Genomic DNA, 18326 nt, shown 5'->3' on the forward strand with positions numbered 1-18326 from the left:
GTTCGGTTCGAAAAAAAAAATTATTACATAAATTTAATGGTTTTCTTATATTACGCAATTATTTGAGACTTCGGATTAAAATAAATAATATTTAAATCTTCAAATAAATTTAATTTTCCATAACATTTTTTTTTTTTTAATTGAATTAGTTCAAAATGTAGAGAAAAATGTAAAACGAAAAAATTATTTTTTTTATAAAAGTGAACCAAGGCTCGAACTTAAGCCTTGGGTTGAGGGGGTATATAAACCAATTCGCGAACCGTACCCATGTTTTGCTCTATGGATCCTTTAACAAAATTTTGGAGGTTTGCAGCCTTAATTATAACTTGATTTTTATTTTTGATTTTTAAAGAAAAAATACTAATCAGGAAACTACTATTATTTAATGTGTTTTATTTTATTTTTTTGCTCAAAAATATGAATAATTTTGGAGATGTAAAGCTTAATATTGTAAGTCAATCAATAAAAATTAAAAATAAACATTGTTTATTCTTATTAATATTTATAATAAGTTTACAATGATTACAGTTCCTGGATACAATTAAACCTGACTCTAAAAAGTGTGAGAGCATTTTCGAATACTTATTCACTCACCATAACTGGACCAGGTCAACTGTGCACAAGCAGTCGCCACTTGGGCATCAATTGTGGCCAGCTCGCCGGAAATGAGCTGCAGTTCAGCCTGAGCACATTGACCTGTCCGAATGCCGTTGTAGAACTCATCAATTTTGATGAGACGAATGCGACGCTGCCAATAGGCATCTTTCTGGACATACAACGAGAGCAGCTCGTCGGGCATTTGAAAGAGCTGGGATGAGAGGCTGCCAGAAGCCTGTAGAGCCAGCAGATATTTCGTTTCCTTGAGCAGCGTGAACAAAGCCTGGGCGAAATTCGGTTGCAGTTCCTGACCAGCTGCGGGTTGAGTCAGGACGGGCTCTGCCAATCCCTGAGCAATGAGTCTTTGAATGTCCTGCTGCCAATTGTGCCAGATTTTAAGCTGTAGATTGCACATTTTGGTGGTCAGAATATTGCGACGACAGCACAGGGCATCCCATTGCACAGGCAGCGTTATGAGCTCCGATTTCTGCCTCAATCTAAAAAAAAATAGACCCTAAAATGATGACAAGCTTTGCATGTTGAACTACCCACAATGTCTGTATGAGCTGTGTGAGTTCCTTCGATCCGAGCTCATCGCAGCGATGCAAATGCTGCTCCAGCCACATCATAGCTCCTGCAATGGGCGGAAAGTTCCCGGCCAAGGGCAAAGCCGCCAGTCCATGTATCTGAAAGTCCACGAGCACATCTGCCACACCCCCCTCCAGCTGTTGCAGCTCCTCCTGGTAGATGCTCAGTATATGTGGAAGTAGACGCACTAGCTCCACCTGGACAACCCTCCTTTGCAGCAGACAGCCAAACATGAGTGTCAGCTTGTGGAGATTCATCCAGCTGTGACACTGCTCGAATGCCTGCAGGAGAACCGTGGCCAACTTCTGCTCCAAGAGTTGCATGCGACCAAAGAAGATGACTTGTTCTCGTTTGAAGCACTTCCATTTGTGCGCTGCCGGAGCTGTAAGATCTATGTCCACATCTGTCCATTGCTCAAAGAGCACCTTGAATTCATTAAAGATCTGTGAAAGTGCAAGAAAATAAATAAATAAAAGAAATTGTAGTGATATGAAAACTATTTAGATGTAATTAGAGTGGGTCGATTTTTTTCGCGAGGTAAGTTGCAACTAACAGACAGTTACCAACATATGTAATAGGTATAACTTCTCCATAATTTCTTGGGAAATTCCTCTAAGATTTCATCGTAGATTATGATTTTTATAACCGCTTTTGCATTCTTTTTTGCTCCATACAAATTGACTCACTCAAATATCTATATATATTTATTAACACAAATAAAATTGTTTAACAATTTTCTCACTTTTATTAAATAAAAACTAAGCTACAAACAGATATAAAAATTTATAATAATTGTAGAAACTTTTATATAATTAATTTTGAATACATAAAATTTTAAGGGCAAGAATAAAATTATTTATTAAATAAAAAATTAAATTAGATAAACATAGTGACATTTTAATACCGACTGAACTTTTAACGAACTTTGCCCTCTAAATGTAATTTTTCAATTACCTGTCTGATACGCTCAGTGAGCAATTTACCACGAATTCCGCCAATTTCGAGCTTCTCCAGCTGCTGAAATTGAACTGCCGCCTCGAAGACATGACGCAGCTCTGAGAGTTGCAAGAGGAAGCCATCAAGTGTTTGGCCAAACACCTGTTCGTTTGAGAAGCGCCACAGCTGCTGCTGGTCGTCAGGAGTCGGGGATGCAGCTGCAGAAGCAGTTGTTGACCCGGGCAAAGCCGGTAACAGGACTTGGCTGCTTGCATAGCGTTCCTTGTACTCGAGTGTACGCTGTCTGAGAAGCCAGATAGTTGCAGGATAGTTTGCTTTTATGGGATTGACATGCTTACTTGAAGAACTCGAGAACTTCTCCAGTTTTATTGATTCTTTGCAGACCTTCGTCGGCATCGCCTTGAAAGAGCATTGGGAATTCCAAGTCCTCGGCAGCACGATGCACCAGCATGTTGCAAATGCAACGCAACAAGACACTCATCCTTTGGCTGCTTCGATAAAATCGAGCATTGGTCCAGATCAGATGCAGCACATGCACCATGGGGACAATCAACTCCTGCCCATTGCTGAACTGCACCGAGTTGAAGGCGGACGTTTGACGCAACAGAGGTTGCAACCAGAGCGAGACATCCTTTGCCTCCATCCAGGCAGTCAATAGCTGACGAAAGGCCTTGGCATAGGGCTCATAATATACTGACTCAATCCTCTCCAGAATGTGGGCCAACGTCTTGTGCATTGGCTCCCGCAACTGCTCATAAATGTTCTGCAGATTCAGCTTGCGATTCGTCCAGAATGCAATCTCCTGAGGTGGCAGCGATACCAGATTAAGATGCTTCGAGGTCAACATCGATGTTGTGGCTGCAACTGGATTGCCGGTCAGACCGATGGACTCGGAACGCTCCATAACAATATCATGCATTTGGGTTGTCCAATTAATGAACATCTCCTCGAGCACATTGCGAAACTTTGGATCCATCGCTGGTCTAAGGTTCCTATCGGTATTAAATACTAATTATTCAATTTTATCAAGCGCAATTAGACTTTATTTTTAAACAAGAGAAAAAAATAGGTGCATTTTTGACCTATTTCTTAAGACATTTGTACTTGACTTTTTCTCGAATCTTTATTATTCACTCTCTAACTTTTATTTGTTCTTGTTGAATACCCTGTATAAAATAAAGGGTGTCTTAAAGCTTTTAAAATGGAAAATGCTGTCTTTTTTACAGTTTTGTGTTTTACTTTCGTCTTACTATACATATCCTATAAAACTAATTGCAACCTGATAATAATTACGAAAGTTATACAGGAAACTATTTGACATATTGCGGGTATAATACATGAATTTTAATAAATGTTTTTAATTAAATTAGTGCAAATAAATATATTTTGGGAGTGTAAGGATAAGTGTGTAACAATTTATTAAGTATTAACATATATTTATTTAATTATTTTGTATTTTAATCCCCTTGTCTGTGAATTAAACTTGCTCGAATCTAGATTTGACTCAATTAACTCAACTCAATTAATAGTTTTAATTTGCAGACTCAGATCTAAAATTTGGAAACAGAGTATATATTAACCTAGCATACCCGACCATTGCACTGATACTTGTGCTTTCTATAACATATTGAGTACAAAATTGACCCACATTTATTTGATTTGAAGACTAATTTCAATTATGACATTTGAGTATTTGTTCTTCATATTTTTAGATGTTGCAACATCAACTGGCATTTCTCTAGCTTGTGTTTTTATTTATATAAACGATATTCTGCTTTGGCAATTAGTCTTATTGCCATTTAATTAAAAGAATATGCCAAAATAGGAAAAATACCAATCAAATTTTTTATACATTTTAGAATTTCCTGAAAGTTGTGATAAATATTTGGTAATTGGTATTTAAAATACAAAATACAAGTAAATTTGAAATTTTGTGTAAAGTTAAAAAACCTGCCAACAATTTGCGTATACGTAAACAAAAAGTGAATGCCTAGAGCAATGAAATAATTGTCCTTAAGACAATGGACTGGATGATGACGAGGAAGGATGGAAGGAATCAAAAGTTATGTCGGAGCTTGTACTTACCCCTGGTCGACTTGGATGGCGACTGCCTCGACGATTGTTGGCGAAACTAATAACGATAAAATTGTGCGATTGTTGGTTTTGCCCTTAATCTGTGGGGATAACAATAAAATATAAATGCCGCTTATAGACACATGAAAAGTTTGCCCAATTAAGCGAAGAGACTCTTCTCTCTCTCTCTCTCTCTCTCTCTCTCTCGATTGGATTAATGTGCTGAGATAAGATGGACGTACCTCGGTTAGAGCGTTGCGGACGTCCTTAATGCGACTCTGCAAATCCTTGCGTACGGGCGTTGGCCAATGTCCTTGAGCCTGTTCCAACAGTGGCTGCAACACTTCATCGAACAGCAGCGACATTGTTTCGATTTTACTGTGAACGGGAAAGTCACCATAGAGTACCGAACTCTGAAAGTTGTCGGCTGTCAGTGGCACGGCCAGATTGTGGCGTATGAAGTAGGCACACTTGCCACGCGGCACTCCATCCAATGTGGTGAAGCTCGAGGAAGCTGGTGGCATTGCCACGAGCAGTGCACCCGTTGTCGTTGCCGCTGCCACCACGGCTGCTGTGGCTGAGATGGAGGCGGCGGCCGTGCCACCGGCATCGCTTGTGGCAGCCACGGTGGCACGCTGAACATTGCCTTGCAACATGTAATTGCAATACAAGTCGCTCACACAGCTACGCGGCACGAGATCGCTGCCAGAGCTGAGTGTCATGACCAATACACGACTTCTTCCATGCAACCAGTCCAACACAATGCACTGGGAGCAGAGTTGCAGAATCAGTTTTAATCTATGAATACAGCTATAACTGTATGGGAGCACGAACTCACCCGGAACTCATCGTTGGCCATCATTTTGGCCCATTTGTCGGGCTTCAGACGCATTGTGGTCGTTGTGTAGTTGGCCACGCGCTCCAGCCGCGAATCACTGTAGTCCCGATGGGCGCTCGGATGGCTGCTAACGGGCATTGCCTCCTCATCGCTGCTGGCCAATGCTGCCCCATCAGATACGGACATGGTCAACAAGCAGCGGCGGCAGCAGCAACAAATGCAGCAACAAATGCGGCCACAAAGCAAACGAATCAATTAATGGGCTGAAATGAACAGCTCAACTTGCAACTAGCAACTTGCAGCTCACAACTCGCAACTCACAACTCGCAACTTGGTTATGCGTTCAGCGTGGAAATGATTTTAACCCGCAGTCGGATGGAATCTAATGCCAGAGCAGGCTGGTCGTGCACCACTTGCAGCACTTGCAGCAATTTGCCAGCACCAACCGCAGCACACATATCGATCAAACTTTAATTCGCATCCAGCGAAAAATACTTTAAAATGTGTGAATTCTCTCACCCTGACGAGCTCCACTTTCTAATGCAATGGGCAAAGTTTAATGACAGACCCGCCAACCCGACGGACCGAACGACCGTCGCACAGTGGACAGTTTGGACCAATTCCTAATTTACATTCTTTAATAATGCCAATATATTTAGATTTTGTCTAAGTAATTTTAAAAAAAGTTTAAATTTATTGTTTACAAACTTTTATATTTTCCCTGCACAAAAATGTCTTTAAAATTAAACTGGTTAACTTTCTTTTATAAAGCTATTAACTGATCTGTGCTAAAATACCCAAAAGAACCACTGTACGTCGTTCTGACTTTAATTGCTGCAGCTGAACTCACAAACTAAGCGAAATGCAATTTCCGTTTGCCGCACACACACATAACACACAACTCAACATCAACTGGCAACTTGCAACGGCAACTTGCTACTTGTGATGTTGCACAATCAGCCTGAGCCTTGCCGCGATTGACAGCTTTGGTTACAGTCCATAAATCTGTGCCGTCGCTTTGACTTTAGTAAAAATATGCAAATTAATATTTTCTGTTGACCAAGAGAAAGAGAAACAAGTGGGGGGCGGCTACAGTCGAGCACGCTCGACAGTGGGATACCCTGTGCCCAGGTACTCTGTACTAAAATTAGATTTTAAACCGATGGTTTCTATGGTAGCTATATGATATAGTGCAGAATACCAGTTCACATTCTATCAGATTGGTTGAAACATCTAAAAAATCTCGGCAGCTATATGAAATAGTGGTCCGATCCAAAAAAAAAAAAAAAAAAAAAGAAACTTGATCTGTACATACCAATGTGTAATATCAGCTATTATGCATGTCAGATTGGTTGAGATATCTCTTATATCGATTTAAAATGGCCACAGGGCTTAATTATAGATCTAGTTGCACTTACATAACCTGAATATAATGAAGGTATTGAGTGTAACCAACAGATGTGGGTCTGAAGAAAGGGCAAATTAAACTTCCTCTAGATAATGATTAAGTGAGGAACTATAAACGTTTTTCTAGTTCTGCTATTTAATGAAATGGAAAAGTAAAACTAAACCCTGTTTTTATACAATATATATAAATATTGAATATAAATATTTAATTCTCTATCGATTGACAACAAGGCCCAAGGACCCTATAAACTCTTCTATATAAATGCAAGTAATGAGATGTTACTTTGTCAGTCAAATTCAAATCAGTTTCAATGGGTGACTATAAGAAGAACTGGAGGCGCATCTTTGAACAGTTTATTGAATTTTGGCAGGTGTTGAAAACGTAATTTTCGACGTATCGTTTCTATGGCAGCTATATGATATTGTGGTCCGATCTAAAAATAAAAACAAACTTGATCTGCATATGGTATTTAGGAATCTGCAGACCAAGTTTAAAGTCTCTAGCTCTCATGGTCTCTGAAATCGACACGTTCAAGCAGACGGACAGACGGACAGAAGGACAGACGGACAGACGGACAGACGGACATGGATTATATATCCTTGGGGGGTCTGCCACGCCCCCTTCTGTCTGTTACATACATTCTGCCAATCACATTATACCCATCTTTGCCCATTTTCAATGAGCTCAAGGCATAAAAAGCGTCAACTGGGCGTATGCGTAATATTTAATATTTCAACTAAAATGCAATAGAAATGTGCTTGTAATGCTTCAACTGCCAGCAATGACCACTCTATAAAGACATACACACACACACACACACACACACATACACACACACACACATACAAACATTAAGTGCTATGTTATTGCTGTTGTCAGCAGCAACAGCAGAAGCAGCAGCAGCAACAACAGCAAGTGCATTTTATGTTTCGCACACACACAGACGCATACACATAAAGTTGACTTTATGCCAGCCGGATTGCAGGCGGCGTTCCGGCTCTGAGCCTTTCGCTTGGCCACGCTCAAAAGCCAAAGCCATTCCACACAAAGTAAGTGACTGAGTGACTGACTGACATGTGTCAAGTAACAGCAGCAACAGTTCACAAGGCAGCACTAGCAGCACCCACAGCAGCAGCAGCAGCAACAGCAGCAATAGCAGCAGCAACAGCAGCAACAGCAGCAACATCAGCTCCTACAGCAGCAGTGAGTGCTGCCAGCATGCTTAAAATGCTATGCAATTACCATAAGTACACAGAGAAAACAAGTAGAAGCACTGCAATGGAGTGTGCTCGACTGTAAGATACCCTACGATCTGTTCAAAAACATACCAGAACTTGCAATAGCAATTGCAGAAGAAGAAGAAAGTTTAAAGTGCTTAAAACAGATTCTAAAATAAGTTCGGAGTTTACTATACGATCATCTGCCAAAGCGGTTTAAATCCGTTGGCAGAAGGTATATAATATAATTTTGTTAAAAAAAAACTTCAATTCAAAAAAACTCTGTGTTTTTATTTTTGCCGCAACTTAAAATACCTTGTCTTGCCTCTTTCCAATGGGCACAGGGTATAGCTCGTTTTGCTACTTTGTTGAATAGTGCTCAGCTATAGGATGCCCTGCAGTCAATCCCTAAACATTACATTCTCTACACTTCAAAGAGGCTACTTTGCAGTGATTCAAGTGAGCTTAACTGCTGCCTTGTAGCTGAGTGCATAGAGCTTATACTGTTGCACTCAATGGACCTCTTAATGGTTATTCATACAGGGTATGACAAGTGTGTAGGATGATGACGACAGCCCGGATCACTGTTTAACTTTGATGCTCAAACTCCACTTTTAAATATCAGCGTCACATCAAAACCAAGCGCCTGGCAGTTTGCTATGTTCCCATTCTTTTTCCGCCAATTCTCTCCTGGCGCTTGTGGCACCCTCGGGAAAAATGCATTGCCCTCATTTTCCGTGGCGCAGCCACAACTGTTGCGGTATTTGTAGCACAACTAACATATAGCTAGCAAGGGAAGCAAAGCATTGCTGAGTGCTCTTAATGAATTTGCTCAAACTGTCTGCACTCAACTTTAATTTTTGTTACCTTTCGGCTGACATTGCTCTGTTGTTATTACTTTGCATCAAAAATAAATGTTTTTTAATTTATCATTTAAAGCATTTTAATAGATTATGTAACATTAGTTGTTGTGGAAACCTTTTCAGTCTTTTATTCCACGGCTATTTGTTGTCTGTCCTCTTTGAATGCGAAAGTGGCTCCATGAGGACTGAAAAATATGTGCATAAATAGTGACCAAGTTCCAAGTCAAACATTAAAAGAAAAGCCGTGAAATAAGAGGAAAGAGAAACAGGGAAACCTAAAAAATGAGAAAAAAACCACAAGACCCAAGAAAAATAAACGTAAAATTGATTTTAAAAGCAGTTTCTTGATGGCTCGAGTTCACTTCAAATTAAGTATATCTCACTAAGAGTCGGCAGTGAGCCATGAAAAATTGAAAACTGGAAAATGCTTTTACTACAGCAAAAGAAAGAGAGGGAGAGAGATAGATAGATAGAGAAAGGCGAGCATGTCGCATACGTATATTTAGTGTCTTTTCTTTCTTGAATTTATGCCAAGCCAATTCACGCCACGTCGCGAATCGCATTGCTCCAAGTAGGGAGGATACTTGGACTCACCCTGGCAACCCCTTGACCAGCCTGAACTCCTAGCTGCTGATGAGTTTCATTATGTGCGAACAAATCATCACATGCCAACGGCAGCTTTGGAGAATCTAGAAACAGAGAGACAGGGAGGAGAGGGACTGGGAGTGGGACAACGATGTCGTCTGGCAGACTGCACGGCGTCGCGCTCGTTTAAAAGCCATTTCGTGCATTTGTTAAGGATGCCTTCATTTTGCATGTGTGCGTTTGTGTGTGTGTGAAAGTCAACACTATTTCATTCGAGTAAAATCCATTTGGGCAAGATTATGAGAGCACTGGGAGTATCTATTTAAGGCGACCGACCACACTGCGTATTAGTAATGCGACAGAGCATTCAATAAAATGACAATCGTTGGTAAGGCAATCTAACTTTAAATACTCTTGCATTTTATGTATAAAAAAAACTGTAGATTTTCCTAAACATATTCTTCAACTAAGTCTTTTGTGTTTTCCCCAAAAGTTGTAACTGAATATTTCACAGTTTTTATATTAAAAATTTATTTTAAATTTTAATTATACTATATTGCTTAAGTGAATGTACAAAGTCGATTGCCTCAGTTGACGTTAGATGAGAAAGTAAATAAATAGTCTTTAAATAGTGCTCTAAAAAAACAAAAATAGTTTAGAGCTCTCAAAGTAAGAAAGTGTTTGTAACTCTTTGATAGGATTAATTGGAGGACATAAGTGCCGAAATGCACGTTAGACGAATTCTGGAGTAATTTTTGCTTGAAATATGCAAGTTTTGATCGAAATTGACTGCTTAACAACTTTGCTGATAAACTGCTCGTATGCTTCGGTAAGAGTATGCGGTAAAAAGGGACAAAGCGTTGCTAACATCAACAAATCGATGAGTGCACAGTTTTCCATTAAAAAGCCTGAGCAAAAAAAAGCAAAGCGTTGCCGTTTCCATTGCCAGTGTAAACAACCGAATGGCGACTGTCCGAGTCCTAGTCGTAGTGCTGGTCCTGCTGCTGGCCTAGTCCTAGCCCAATATTGAAACGAAACCAAATGCTAGCCTCTGTGGCAGCAACGACGACAACAACAAATATGATTCTTGGTGGTAGTGTTGTGTGCAACCTAACGACAACATTCAATAAACAATTCACAATTGATTGACAAACGGACTGGCAGTCCTTGTCATTTAGATTCACTGCCTGGCGATTGACCAGCGGCAGACATTGTTGAATTGGTCCTGACGACAAGTCAGCGGAAGGATGTTAGTTCGAGTGGATGAGGAAATTGAAAGGGAATGCTGACAACAAACTCGACAAGAATGCAGCCCGACAAAAACATAGAAAGACACAGGCTCCCACACACATATACACACAAACATATATCGAATAAAAAGGACTCTGAAATGTCAAAAAGGCAAAAGAGAATCGCTTCTCGTACAAACTCAAAACAATGAAAGCAAATTTTCTGAACGGACATCCGCCAGCGATTAGGCAACACCCTCAATAGTGGTGGGTACAGTGGTTACATCTCCCACTTTATGGACTGATCCAGTCGTAAATACATCTATCTGCACTTCTTCACTTCTGCTGTTGTGATTGTTGTCCTTGAAGGCTATTAAGAGTATACAGACTATAACTGCACACAGTCATCTCTTAGGGCCAAATTGCTTGCTCTCTGTGTTTAAGCATAGTTGTTTTCTTAAATGTAATAAACTGGCAATGTAAGTTTAGTTATAGAATACATTTGAATAATGGTTTAGCCTGATACATATGTTAATTTTCCGTTAATATTAAAAAGACAGTTAAAGATAGTTTGAATCCTGTTGATGCTTGAATTTAAAACAGTGAAGAAATTACAATAAAATCATTTACCTTAAGCTTAAAAAATTAAAGAAAAATCAGTTGTGAAACTAAACTACGACTTGAAGCAAAACGAACAAACCAATTACTTTAGTTGGCAAGTATCACATATATGTAGGTTAATCAATAATATTTTAAAAATCAAAGTTAAATAAAATTATTCAATTGTTCCAATTTTTTCCAAGCACATTTACTCGCTGGATCTTTAGTAACCCCTTAATTAAAACGCCTTCACATTAATTGCGCACGTGACGTTAGCCCCTCATTAACTTGGCTTACGTTTTGCAGAGTAAGAGAAGTGGGAAGGGGGAGCATAGTTTGGGCAAAGTTTTGGCGGCCAATAAAAATTGTGTATGGTGGTGATGGAGAGTGGGGAGGGGGGTGGGGGGGTCAGCGTAACATTATGTAAGGCAAATCCTTTTGGCAATTAGATACTTGCAACCAATAGAGTCAACCAAAAGTGGCACAAGAGGCAGTGACAGTGGTAAAGGCAACAAGCAGAGAGACGGAGACGAAGACACCCACAAATATTTCGCAAGTATCACGGATGGTATCATGGTTTCGTATCGTCGTGGTCGACATCGCATTTCGTACTGCAAATATCCCATTACTCGGATGAAACTTTTAATTAAAAAGTTGCCAATGAGAAACGGTAAAGAGGGACAGACCAAAGGCGAGCTAAAACTTCAGTATACTCGTACTGAGAGACTCATACACTTGTACTCATACTCAGACTTGGACTCATACTCGTAGTCTTAATATTTAGAGCGAGCTCAGTCTCAGACTGGCACGCACGTAATTGAGACAAACTTTGAGACAGTAAAACATTTGCGCCATGCCTGAGGACGGAACTCGGGATGCCAATGAGAAAATTACGACATTTAAACCCGGAGGTTAAATGCACGTGAAATATTAAGTTTAGTTGCATGATAGCACACTAAATCTTCAGCTTGTGGGTCATTTGTTTGCCAGTGCCCCACTGCTTCCCTTATTTCCTGTCTCCTTCTATTTTTCTCTCTCTACTCGTCTCGATGAGCACCTAATTATGGCCAGGTGAAGATACCAATGCACTGCTCCTGGTCGAGTCGAGTGCACAACAACTTAAGCGTGATATATTTGCGTGCTTTCTCGTATCTCCAATCAACTAATCAGTACTTTGTCAGCTTACATCCGTCAGCTAGGAATAAGCGAGCTAAGAAGCCAAGTCAAGGTCCGTGTCAGCTAGCGAACTGTCTATGTTTCTAGATCTGCCTTTCTCTATTTTGATAATTATTTAACTTATCTGGAATGAACTGCAATGCAACGCTATAAAATTCATTATTCATCAAGTAATCAGCGACTACACTGATAAAAAAATTTTCTAAAATCAGGATTTTGGTCTCAAAACTATGAATTTTTATCTCAAAAATGCGTCGAGAACATAAAATTCTTGAATTAAGAAAACTTATCTTGGATTTAAGAACATTTTAAATAAGATCAAGCTCTAATTTTAACACCAAATGTTCTTAAAATTACAAATAAAAAAATAAAAAAATTAAAAATGATTTTTTAGGTTGATATTCTTAGTATTAGGACTAGGTCTTCAAATGTTCTAATTTTAAGAACAAAATATTTAAGATGAATGTTTTTTTTTTTATTTAAGAAGTTGGTATTTTTTTTCAGTGCAGAGTTTACTCAAATTTTCCAGGCTAAAAATAATATGTTATTATGTTAAGATTTGTTTTTGCGTAACTTATATTTTCCTCTATTTGTATACCCTCTTACAATACATATGCTAGCCTAATAGTTAGGCCACAAATTATTCCGCCATATAAAAACTATTTCTTACTACTCTTTGCTGAACAATAATTATGATTATGTATGATAATCACAGCAAAGTTGGGGAATATATTATAGTTAACTTTGAAGCTTCCGCTAAGATATGAGTACTTAAGCAGTCCTAGATTGTTGTTCTTATTTGTCTTTCTCATCTTCTCTCTTCTACAAGCCTGGCCAAGAAATACATATATATTAGCTAACAAGTTTTCTGTCCATTTTGTGAAACTTGCAACGGTTAAAAATGCATTGAAGCGTTTGTAGTGCGAAATTTGCTTACAAATAGCAGTTGAATCGGTTTAGTGCACGTGATGGGCGGCTAATTATGCTGGCAGTGGCAACGGTAAATGTTGCGACTTTGCAAAACAATCAGAAAATGCTTTCGAAATTGTACGCAACACGAAAATGAACAAAATGGCACGGAAAATAGTTACCACGTCGAGTGCAGCGGGACAGATGGGGATGACTCCCCTAGTCCTATAAGGGTGGCATTATGTAAACCTATTTTGGGTGCATCCTGTCTCTCTCTTTCTCTCTGGTCAAGCGGCTCGACCGAGACGAGGCAGGCGGAAATGCTGTGGTTGCCATGTTGCTGCTTTGTTGCGTTATCTAATTACAAAGGAATTGTGCGGCAACATCAGCGTCACACTGTTTTTGGGGTCTACCAACATTGTTTTGACTCGGAAAATATTATTCCTTTTGCAAAAAACCGCTGCCAGCAGCTGCCATGCAGCAAACAGGCTTTCTCGATTCTGTAAATGCCCCGAAAAGTGTGGTTAGAGAAAGTATGGAAAGTGTTTGAAAAGCATTAATTAAGTGAGAGTATTTAATATATTCCTAAGTATATTTTATTTCGTATTATTTTGTTTATTTAATGCCGTCTTTAATAATGTTTTCTATTTTCTCCCGTCAATGTTCATGCAATACATGTTAATCTTATATTAAAACATATAAAAAATATCTTAAATTTAATTTTTTATTTTAATTTTAGTTTATTTTGGTTTCCTAGTCACTAGTCACTAAATTTATATTGTTATGACTCATACAATAAATATATCTTTAATTGATAAATAAACTTACAAGAGCGTACACTAAAGTTGAAGTGATTTCTGTATGTTCCAGTTAAATTTGTTAACTGTTATAGTCCAGGTAATGGTCAGTGCAGTCATTATTAGCTGGTTAATAGACTATTCTTTTCAAACTTTACAAAATTTAAATATAAATTTAATTTAAAACTCAAGCGAGCAGCTGAATCTCATTTGAACCAACTATATCTTTGCATAATCCCACATTTATAAATCCCTGTAGACACAGCATTGAAAAAAAACTTAACGGCATACCGATTTATTTGTATGCGTGTGTATACATTGTGACTGTATGGAGTGAGTGGGGTTGTGAGTGTGTGTGTGTGTGTGTGTGTGTATACTTGTTTGTAGGCTGGAATTGCCCGAATTGTGGTGTGGCAAAGAGTGTGGCCCGCAGTTAGTTACACATAACCAGACACATATGCGCTAAATACACTCGTGTCTAATAAGTTTTAGCCCAATGGCCATCGAAGCGAGCACACACACACACACACACATAACCGTACACACACACACATACATGGTCAGCGGCGGAAAAAACAAATGTTGGGTCGTCCATTGGGGTCACAGCTGCGTATGCGAAATATTTGAGGGCGCTGTGCGAAAAATTGTCAAACTGCCGGACGCGGCCCAAAAAGTCAGTTGGGTTAGAAATCTGCTTAGCTGCTTTCCGGCAGACCAAGCGACAGAGAAGCAGACGGAACGTTTACCCAACGCTTGAATTAAAATTGACAAAATATTTGGTTGTGTCGCACACACACACACACACAACCAGTGCAAAATTGAGGTTGTCCCTTTTAAACGGAGCACTAATTGCGCGTTTGTCAACACTTGAATTAAAAATAATATTTACCACAATTAATAAAAAAACGCGTTTGTGCCAAACAAACAGACCTACAAATTTTTCTTGTTGTTTGAAAATTCAACTCAAAACACAAATGGCAAAAATGCTTTAAAATTGCTAAGCTGTAAGTATGCGACAAGTAGATACCATACAAATAACAGAAATAACTATTGGATGTGGTATATAAATTGACCGATTATTAACTATCATTGCCATCAAATCTAGTACATCTTTCAATGTAAATTTCAGTTAAGCTATTTCTATGCATTTAGTATTTACTTATTACTATATTAATATATTGATTTAATCATTATTAATTAGATATAAAATAGAGCAATCAGTGAACCTTCAAAAACTTTCTAAATATTGACTGATATTTTATATCATACACTTTGAAACTCAATTCTCTTCTTGAAAATTAGTCTGACAGTAATGTCCATATCGTTGCACACAACGTCCAAAAATTATATCCCTTTCAAATGAAGCTTAATGCAACATTTATGAACAGGTCTCTGGTAAATTGGTGAAAAGTTTGACAAAAATTACAAAAGTGGGCAACGCGCTTAGCAGATTTTAGGCCCGGACTAAAAGAGCAAATTATGCAAATTGCGAGACGCGTCAAAATAATATGCATAAATATGTTATATGAGTGACACTTGGGTCGAAATATTTTAAATAGCCAGCGGCGAATGCGAAGACTGACAAAAGTTTGGTTAAGCTTTGCAAATTGAAAATTGATGTAAAAATTAAATAATTTGGCAGTTAACAAAAGTATAATTTCAATGGCTAATTTTGATAGAATAACAAAAGGTTTAAGTAGCATCAAACGGTCACTCAAATTGCATGCATAATATCAGCTTGATGTTGTTCTTGCTTTCATTTACAGTTGTTGTTGTTGTTGTTGTAGCTGATGCGGTTTTTGATGGTCGATTACGATTTAATTGATGCCAATTGGCTTGATACGATGGGGCAAATTGCGCTTTAGGAGATTCCAATTGATGCTGGTTGGTGGTGGTAGGAGACGTTGCTTCTTCTGCTTCTTGGCCTTGGTCAATTTGGAGTGTATGGAGCGCAAGTTTTGATATTGACTTGCGCTGCGTACGACCTTGCTCATCTGGTTGGTCAGCTTGATTGTTTTGGCCGGACTTGACTTGAATTTACTCTTGAGGACCATCTTTCCATGGCTGGTATGGCTTTTGATAGCAGTCTTCCGTTTGTTCTTATTCGATCTAGACACACTCTTGCCCGACTTGGATGCTTTTATCGACTTGAGCGACTTTTTGGACTTCTGCGATTTCACAGACTTCAACGTTTTCGCACTCTTCTGTGAATGAACTATGGCACCGCCCCGTGCCCGAACTGGTAGTTGTTGTTGCTCCTGTGGCTTCTTAACACTGTATTTGGGCGTCGGCGGTGCCTGAGTGGAGAATACGCGTGCAGCCTGTACAATCGAATCGAAGTTGCCAAAAACCTGCATTATGTTGCGATTCACATACTGAAGATACTTTAGCGATGATTGGCACAGGCTGCACTTCTGGTTCTTGTCACAGTTATTACGTATTAAACTCTCCAAATATAAAAAGTTCTTGGCCATATTCTCGCAGTGCGGACACTTGTTCATATTGTTGCGTTCGTAATGATTCTCTTTAAGATTGGCAATGTGCTCCTTTACACCAGTTTGCTTTTGCTCCAATTTCACTGTCGAATTCTGTGGCACAATATACGAATTAGTGGTCTTTTTTTTATCGAAACCGAACATTTTTCGTAGAACTGAAATTTTGTTAACCTTGTCAGGTATCGAATGTGAATGAAATAGATGTAATATTATGTTAGTTACTAATTTTGTTCACAAATAAAATCATTTTCATAGCCTACCTCAGGCATTATAAGTAAGTTCTAATCCGCTGCTTCTTCAGAGTGAGACGTTGATCTGAGCTACACATCTTGAATTTAAATATAATAAACAAAATGCTGACATTCACCTCAATGCCTACTTCAACCTTGTCCAGTTCAATTTTAATGCCGCAATTCATTTCAACATAATGTGACTATATATATTTAAGTTTACTCTCTTCGTGCCTGACTTTGGATCGTTTAATTTCAATTTCCTTGAGCGCAATTAGCGATAATCAGCTGGCAGTAACTGTTCAGATTTCTTTCTTTCTCTCTCTGCTCCCTCATTGTTCTCTGTTGACATTTTCATTTTGATTTCTATTCTTTGTGTCGTTCTCATTTGCCTACTTACTCGTATTCTCATTTGGGTCAACTCATTGCGATGTGCGCTGTAATTTATTTCATTTTAAGATACAATCGCTTCACTTGCCTTGCTTTGCTTCGGCTAACACACATTTTTAACTATTTTGACCTTGCTCGCATATTTTTTCTGCTATTAGACCCGATGCTGAAATGGCTTAATTAAATAGCCATCAGTTGAGTTACTATATAAGCCACACTATACCTCGCTAATATTTTTATATAAGGCTTTTGGGGTTTGTAATAAAATGTAATAATAAATATAACAAAGTAGAAAGAGGGACAGCTTGTTAAAGTGCAAGACTTAAATCTTTTAGCAAACTGTACACTTACACTTATGAAAGAATTAAAGTTAATTACGTTTTGTTCTCCATAAATCTATTAAGATTTCTCCTTCTCAAAAATGAACTCAATGTTTATCGGATTTTATTGTCTCGTTTCAGATTTATAAATAGATTTCAATTGATATTTGCAAAAATATATCTTAAATTCTCAAAATATTTATAAATCATCAGTATTTTCGTATTTTGTTTTAAATTTTCTTTAATTTGCAAAGCAAAAGCATGTTTTAATTTGTCAGCCAACAAAGTTATTAGAAAGTTGAGAGCATTTCAAACAGTTCCAGACAAACTTTTTGAAAATCACATAAAGTTTAGCAACTGAATGTTTGTGATAGCTGCAGTCTAATGTTTTCTGCTATTTGAATATTGAAAACTTAATTATAATATGACATTTATGGCAACAAATTATGTTTAGATGCAGTTTGTTGTCATTTGATTTATCTTCAACTTGAAGAGCTATGAATGCTCCATTTAGATGCACATAAAATAACAAGGAGCACGTTCACAACCACTTGCACCACCCACAACTTCGATTTGAAAATATCTTAGAAAAGTCAAGCACAAGTGCAGAGCGGCAATAAACAGTGGGTATAAACACACACACAAGCACGGACCAGCTCGTAAAGTTGATTGTCCATAAATGTACGGGGCGTATACGTAATGTCAGGAGATGCATTAAACCAATGCAGTGCACAGTGGGGTTGTGTGAAAAGTAAAGGGCGTGGTGCGGCCATAAAGTGCCATCGTAATGAATTTATTAAAAGTCCATTTTATTCACATGCCACAAATAGACGTCAGCTGATTTCATGGGCTTGGTTTGGGCTTGGCTTACTTGCATGTTGCATGTTGGCCAACTGTAGGCAAATAGATTTCAACTACGTTTGCTTTGCATGCGACAAATGTGAGTGTTAATGGATTTGTGCCAAGTTCTAGTCGCTAGCTGATTTATATTTTGAACAAAATTGAGGCCGCTTTGGTCAATGCGTTTGACTTTGGTAAATGCCAGCTGGCCAGG

General features: G+C 38.5%; 2 protein-coding genes across 3 annotated transcripts in view; both read right to left on the reverse strand.

Moving 5' to 3' along the window:
- LOC117792477 (dynein heavy chain 17, axonemal) overlaps positions 1 to 5239 on the reverse strand; it is a 32737-nt gene extending 27498 nt beyond the window's left edge. The window contains exons 1-7 of the mRNA XM_034632639.1: positions 5054 to 5239; positions 4458 to 4982; positions 4228 to 4316; positions 2481 to 3134; positions 2140 to 2425; positions 1150 to 1628; positions 595 to 1094 (exon numbers count right to left, since the gene is read on the reverse strand). Coding sequence (XP_034488530.1) covers positions 595 to 1094; positions 1150 to 1628; positions 2140 to 2425; positions 2481 to 3134; positions 4228 to 4316; positions 4458 to 4982; positions 5054 to 5239 — 2719 coding nt within the window. The remainder of the gene's footprint in view (positions 1 to 594; positions 1095 to 1149; positions 1629 to 2139; positions 2426 to 2480; positions 3135 to 4227; positions 4317 to 4457; positions 4983 to 5053) is intronic.
- Positions 5240 to 15471: 10232 nt separating this feature from the next.
- LOC117791821 lies at positions 15472 to 16685 on the reverse strand. 2 transcript variants are annotated; one of them, XM_034631713.1, is made up of 2 exons: positions 16593 to 16685; positions 15472 to 16503 (listed from the first exon to the last, which is right to left on the reverse strand). In XM_034631713.1, exons 1-2 carry the CDS (start codon positions 16599 to 16601, stop codon positions 15655 to 15657), a joined length of 858 nt encoding a protein of 285 aa, XP_034487604.1. In that variant the 5' UTR covers positions 16602 to 16685; the 3' UTR covers positions 15472 to 15654. The 2 variants fall into 2 exon arrangements, with proteins under 2 accessions (XP_034487604.1, XP_034487605.1); XM_034631714.1 differs by having other exon boundaries at positions 15472 to 16425; positions 16593 to 16616.
- Positions 16686 to 18326: the final 1641 nt, after the last annotated feature.

The sequence above is a fragment of the Drosophila innubila genome (assembly GCF_004354385.1).
Source record: "Drosophila innubila isolate TH190305 chromosome 3R unlocalized genomic scaffold, UK_Dinn_1.0 2_E_3R, whole genome shotgun sequence".
Classification (NCBI taxonomy): domain Eukaryota; kingdom Metazoa; phylum Arthropoda; class Insecta; order Diptera; family Drosophilidae; genus Drosophila; species Drosophila innubila.